At 38.3% G+C, this 7,042-nt stretch overlaps 1 protein-coding gene across 1 annotated transcript; it reads right to left on the bottom strand.

Moving 5' to 3' along the window:
* Window positions 1-1,457: 1,457 nt before the first annotated feature.
* LOC113360360 (arogenate dehydratase/prephenate dehydratase 2, chloroplastic-like) lies at window positions 1,458-2,876 on the bottom strand. Its single transcript, XM_026603875.1, has one exon. The coding sequence runs from the start codon at window positions 2,874-2,876 to the stop codon at window positions 1,458-1,460; it is 1,419 nt and encodes a 472-aa protein (XP_026459660.1).
* Window positions 2,877-7,042: the final 4,166 nt, after the last annotated feature.

Here is a 7,042-nt window from a genome sequence, read left to right as displayed (position 1 = left end):
CCGGGCCTGGAACGAAGGCACGAACTCATTCAAGTATAATATAAATATTACGAATTAATAATCGACCGCGTATCTATGATTCACGATTCAGTGTACGATTCCATTCTTGAAAATGAAAAAAATCACGATTTAAAAACCTTCGTGTGAAAGCTTTGGTTTTGATGCGCATCATTTATATGACGCACAATGCCCAAGGAATAAATTTTGCCCTCGCACAACTTTTTCCCAAACGAGGCGCCAGTTTGCAATGTCCCAAACCACTTTTTGCAATGTCCCAAATCATAAAGTGCTAAATTACTTTTAGCGGGTCATTTTCGATTCAGATCGTTTTCTTAGCTGCTAGCCAAGTATACTCGCTGAAAGTTCAGTGGTATCTGTATAAAGTTATTTACGAAGACAACTTCAATGCTTAAATCCGGACCCAGTCTATCGAAGTATTCAGGCTTAACTTTACCCAACTGTTAAAATAGTCTTTACAAAGTTAGAACACTTCATACGGTCACAAGTCAAGACACGTTTCATACGGTTGAACCATTCTTTAGAACCTTACCTAACCCTTGTAAACATTTCCATATTTTCTACCTCCTCCCGCAAGGTTCACCCGGGAAAATGAAGACAACTTTGCCGGGAAGATAAATTCTTCTTAGTTTGTCTTATATAGATTTCCATTAACAATGGCTAACATTTTCAGGTGAAGTTCAATTTCATTTTTAGCATATTCAATAGTAAAACGCACGTCTGTTTGAGAAGTAAAGAGCAGGTTAAATCGCCGATTACATAATTCCAACTGATTTATAAGTAAATGATCAAATACTAAAAGGTGTAGGATCCGTTGACATGGTTATAATGACATAATCTTGATATTTTAGCGCAATTTTTCTACCAAACTCAACAGGCAATGAATTTGAGACTAATTTTTTAATGACAAGTTTTTCTTATAAGTCTCTACACTCCCACCAAAAATGAGAGCATTCCGAGATGTATAAGACCACCATTTACCATTTTGAATATCAACCGTTGAAGAATAACGGTTGAAATTAAAATTTATGGATGGTGAAGTTTCGTATTTCAGAATTCTCTCATTTTTAATAGGAATGTAGAGTTTTACACGAGAAACATGTCGCCAAAATATTAACTTTAAATTTATTGCCGGTTGGGTTTGGTAAAAAAATGACAACCATATCAACGAATTATGTCATTATAAACATGTCAACAGATCCTTCGGGGTACTAAAAATATGTATATTTATCATTCACAATTTTATGTACATATTTAGTTCTCAAGGGGCAAATTGATTTATAGACTTTGTCTACTCTGTCTCCTTCATTCAAAACTAACAAACAATTTAACAAAAGTAAAGTTTTGACAATGGCTACATCGTGATCCCCCATCACCTAACACCACCACCGGATGTGTGTAAAACAAGAATTTTGGTCAGTAAAGAAAAAAAAAAGTGTCTAAGAAATCGACCGGCAAGTATAGTTACTACCCAAAACATGTACAGATTCGCCGGATATTTTCTCGAGCTCGGACAACACGACCTTCAACTTCCTTTCCTCCTCCTTCTCCAAGTCCAATATGAACACATAATCGAAACAACAAGGTGGTTGTTTTCGGTTGCTGTCCTTCTTGACGATCACCGGGTTTGATCTGTTGGGACGGTGCTCCACCCTTGTAACATTTATATTGGCCCTCTCGAAAATCGATAGAGCCTTGTGCATATCGGACACACCCTTCTCAAGTGCGAAAGCTATTGTAGTCTTCTTATTCTTGATACCACCACTGCTAGTAGTACTAGGACTAATATTTTTTCGTCCCAATTCCAAGAATCTATTGAAATTTCCGCTGTTACTGGTATCTTGGATATTCTCCTCCACGATCTGCAAACCAAATTCTTTAGCGGCTACTCTGCTTCCAATAACGGCGGTATCCGAGATCCCATTCTCTGATATGAACTTTGCAGCATCTGCCGCATTTTCTACCTCAATTACCTCCAGATCACAACCAAGACTACTTAAGTAGGACTTGTATTCAAGCAGCTTAGTCTTACAGTGGCTTAAAGCTTGTGGATGGCTGACAATCCTTCTTATATTCATCAACTGGTTATTACCGGCCAAGAGGCAGTGATTCACTGGGATGATTAATTCGCTAAGGATCTCAACATTTTGGCCGTGTCGGAGAAGTAAATCAAGGTTGCGATCGATAGTGCCGTCCAAAGAGTTCTCGATCGGTATGATGGCGCGGTCCGCGGATCTATCCTCTAGTGCTTGGAATGCATCTTCCATTCCAGTACTGCAAGATGATAATAAATCAACATTCGAGATATTGCTAGAGAAGGCCTTCACAGCTGCCTCTTGGCAATACGAACCTCTCACACCCTGATACACCACCTTAATCGTTGGACGCCGTCTGTAACCACCGCCATACGATGAGAAACCATGACTGTTACCCCCGATAAATGAATCATCGTCATCGCTTTCGTCGTCATCAATACGGCGATGCCTTGGCGATGACGGTAGTCTGAATAAACGCTCTAAATCTTCTACAACTTGTTTTTTCGTCTTTCTGGTCGTGGTTGCAGTATTATGGGCGTCACTACTACTTGTAGTCGGACTCGTCTCGTCCTCCTGCGATTTAGGACTAGCTCTACTCTTACTGCTTCGGTTTCTCATCGGGCTATAACTGTCAGAGTCGGAAGAAAACTTAGTATTTCTGATCACTAGGATCCTCGGCATCACCTTTTTGGCCTCACAGCTGAAAAAACTACTTCTGTTTGTTAATCTAATGGATGAGTTTCTGCCGGAGGAAGACGCAGCAGTACTAGTAGAAGCTGAATTGCTCATTGTTAGAGCTTGATTATTGATAAGCAACGCCATTTTTCTATATGTTATGGTTTTCTATTTGTTGTATGTTAGAGAGGTATGCTCAGGAGATCGTTTTGAGATCCCTGGCTTCAAAAGAAGGAAGATGAGTTGCATTTATACTACCCATCACATTATAAAATAATGGGGGGCATCTTAGACCAAAGACACGGATGTTGACACGTTTGCGCATAAAAAAAATGGGAAAATGGTTGGTGAGGTGAAGAGTGTAGAAGAGTCTTGACAGAATTGCAGTGCATTTGCTCTGAATTTGTATAAAGGTAGAAGAGATAGAGTGGGGAGTGGTGCAAGTGGGGTGTTATTATGAATGATGAATCGATTGTCGTCGTGGAAACGCGCGGACTACTACTTTTTTTTTTTATTCTAGTGTTTGTTTTCTTCTCTTCACCTACCACACCACAGACCACACTGACCAAATCCATCCCAAGGTAAGTCAGTATGTACGGCTAAATTGGTCAGCAATTGCCATGCTTTGCTGTGTGGAAAGTTTGGCGTACTTGGAATTTTGATTGGATGCCACCCTAGTTAGCAATTCGGGATTCGGCAAACGTACGGAACGGCAAACGTACGAGTATTATACGGTTTTGTAAAATCCAGATTCGGTCCAAAATTCGGTCAACGGGACGTGATTCGTCATTAATTCGGAACGGCATACGTACGTGTATAATTCGATTTATAAATGTGAGTTCGGCTCTGAAAATTCGGTATCTATATATAACAAATAATTTGTATTTATAAGGTCATAGACCAATTTTTATGCATATGTGTGAGTTATTTAAGGAAAAAATAAACTCAATATGATGATATTAATAATATATACAACATTAGTTATCCAAAAGGACGTCGTATGGTGGTTTAGATGCTTGGTTAGTGAGTTTGAGATCTCTTCACCTTCACCTTCAAATCTCTTCAGTCGTTTTTGTTTCATAAAAATTACAACACGTCTAATATTCGGTCGTGTATGTTCGGGAGGCAGTAAAGCCCAAAAAGTGGAGTCTTTGAAAAGTAAAAGCTAAAGAATTTATGGCGAATTAAGCGGACGTATCATTCGGGATACGTAAAATTCGTGAACGATTCGCGAATAATCCGGGAATGCCACATAATACGCGACTTGGGTTCGGAGTTGCAAACGTACGCGAATAAGACGGTAAAATTCGTGATACGGAAAAATTCGCGAATGATTCGCGAATCATTCGCGAACTTACTAACTAGGGATGCCACAAAAGCTATACGACTAGGTGGGAAAATGCAAGGTACGTGCATGTTGACAAAGAGACTTGTCCCAAACAAGTGAAAATACCTCGGAAGGGTTTGGCATTTTGGCTGGCTAATGTGGGTAGGTAGGTAGGTGAACACTCAAATTCAAGGCAAACAATAAGTCAATTTGTTTGTTTTGAAATTCTTCGTTTTTGTTCATTTTAGGGGGCAACGGGGAGGAAATTTCTTCGTCTGATACAATGTCATCTTCTCATTGATAAACAGCTTGGAAATTTAACATAGAATTGGCAATTGCTAGTGTACTTACTTGACAATGCGTGTGCTGGTTCTTCTTCAAGACTTGCTTCTCTACGTTATTATAATCTTATCTTGACTATTCACTTACACATAAAAATGGAATTAAAGAAAAAGAAGTGTACAGTAACGGTCCAACAACTCCAGCATAAACAACATAACCTGGCCTGACACAGTCAATCTGATCCACTCACAATCTTTGAGACAGGTTGGTGTATCCATAAATCAATCTTTCTAAGCCCTTTTTCCTCTTTTTTTAGCTTCTTGGTTTTCAATTAATCATAACGTGATGGAAGGAACTAGGCCGATATATTACAGCATGTACATTAGTTCAATAATGCTACGTATACCGTGTGGGGATACAGCAGTTATTACCGTGTGAGGAGAAGGTGGGACTCACTTTCCAAAATTATGACCTTTTAAGATCCAAATGCTAAGCACGCTTACATCTCTGTCTTTTGTTTCCTCCCGGTACATTCCACGGGATTAGTTGCGGTCAACGTAGCATCACTCACATTAGTTAGGTCTTTTGGTGGCTATGTCTTTCTTTCTTGAAAGGCAGGTGAAGTTTTTAAAATCAGTCATTCTTGACCGACTGTCTCTTAAGCCGTATATCCCGAATCAGATCCATTTTTGTGGATAATTTCTTTTAATTGGTTGGATAGTCGTGTGCACACTCACCAACAAGGGTGCATAAAATCGGACTCCCCTGATTTCTATAAATAGGAGTCTTTTTAGAGAATGTTCGTTCCGAACAAAAGTTATGAAACCTGCCAAAAAAAGGAAAAGGAAAAAAATATTATGAACGAAAATGTAAATGGATTCTAATCAGTACTTGTCAGCATCAACTTATCTATAGATAAAAAACTGATATTGAAACTTAGAAACAATAAATTATTTATCAAAAAAAAATTTAAAAACTAAAAATAATTCTCGCCCATCCACAAGTACGAATCAGATTCCTAGTCAGATGACATATAAGTTAAGAGTTATATTTGTTTTTTGCTGACTCGATGTCTGAATCTGACTTGGCTCAAGTCTGATGTCAGACCGTTTGTTTTTTTATTTTGAGTCATATTTGATTTGTGGTATGACAGACCTAACACCTGACTCGGACTCATTTGAGTCGGGGAATAAAATGCCACTGACTTATGGAACCAAGTTCCCAATTCACATATTTTTGAATCAGATGAGTCAAATCTGACTAAAAAAATGAACATATTGAGTCACATCCTGATGATTCAGGTGATATCCGTTAGATCCAGACAACTCAGATTCAGACGATTCAGATGAGTCAGAAAAAAATAAAAAAGGTGCAAGTTAAATTGATTCTTTTTACGGTCATCGTCTCGATCCAAGAAGACTGTGTCATGCTTGTCATGCCCCACATTTAATGGATGAGGAACATCAGGGCCAGCTTAAGGGCAAGGCAGTCTAGGCAGCTGCCTAAAGCCCCAAATTATTGGGGGACCCAATTTTTTTTTTTCATTTTACTATTATCAATATGTGGCATTTATAAGTATTACGAAAGTGTTTTATCACGTTTATTTAAATTGCGGATAGTTGTTTACAGTTATAGTTGTTGGTAAATCTTTAATAACAGCTATAAGCATCACTAAAATTTCAGTTTTTGAAACCAACAACCCATTTTAGGGTACTTTTATACCAAACTACAAGCTGAGAATCCAAAATCTAACAAAAAAAAGAAAATGCTAACAAAATTTTTTGGAGCCCTTCGGCCACATTGCCTAATCCAAATTGTCATGTTAAGCTTTCTAAAATTTAAATATCTAGCTCTCCTCTGATTTGTGAACTCGTAAACAAGCCCCAAAATTTTTGTTGGCCTAGAGTATCCTAAATGTATAAGACGGCCCCGAGCAACAATATGGGTGAACTGAATGGTTGGTTAAAGACTGCTCCATGTATGTCGCGTGCAACATCTACCCGCAACAAGACATTCCATTGAGCAGAAACGCTCATTTTCTTAATAATGGATACACCACTATAAAGATGCGACTCAGTGTAAATCACGTGATCATACAATGAATCTTTCATCACCAAATTATGATATTCTAACTAGTATTATAAGATTAGCAAATAAACACGTGATAAGAAGAAAAAAAACCGAAGCAAAGCTAATTCATTTGTTGTTGCAGCCCACCAACTAGCCATTCGTGATCTCCTTTTGATTTTTTTTTTTTTTTTTTTTTTGGTAAGTGATGCATTTGACTACGCACCATTCATTCATTTAATTAATGAATGCATCAAAGCATTCCACGCCTACCCCAACCAAGCCAGGTTCATCACTCCACGCTTCTGATTTCCAGGACGCCACGTTCCTATTTATTTTTATTATCATTCTCATACATACATTAATTGCAGATTTCCTGAGGAGATCTTGCACTGACCAGCTACCTGCATTTTCCATGGCCACAGAGAAGGTGGGATCTGGGAAGTATTGACGCGGTGAACATTCAGTTAGAAAGGAACCCAACTCGATGCAGCGAAAAATGAACAAGAACAACAACGTATAAGGGAAAAATTAAGCAAAAGTAACAATTTAACCTAGCATTCTGCGTCGAGTCGATGACACTAAAAGCAAATACCTCCTTGAGAAATACAAACCATATGTAGCGTTCTAAAGATTG

This window comes from Papaver somniferum, chromosome 3, assembly GCF_003573695.1.
Source record: "Papaver somniferum cultivar HN1 chromosome 3, ASM357369v1, whole genome shotgun sequence".
In the NCBI taxonomy this organism is placed as follows: Eukaryota; Viridiplantae; Streptophyta; class Magnoliopsida; order Ranunculales; family Papaveraceae; genus Papaver; species Papaver somniferum.
Note: the sequence above shows the minus strand (reverse complement) of the source record. Positions and strands in the feature narration are given on the sequence as shown.

Excerpts from the sequence above, each read along its gene's own strand:
- LOC113360360 (XM_026603875.1), bottom strand. The coding sequence starts at position 2,876 with ATGGCGTTGCTTATCAATAATCAAGCTCTAACAATGAGCAATTCAGCT.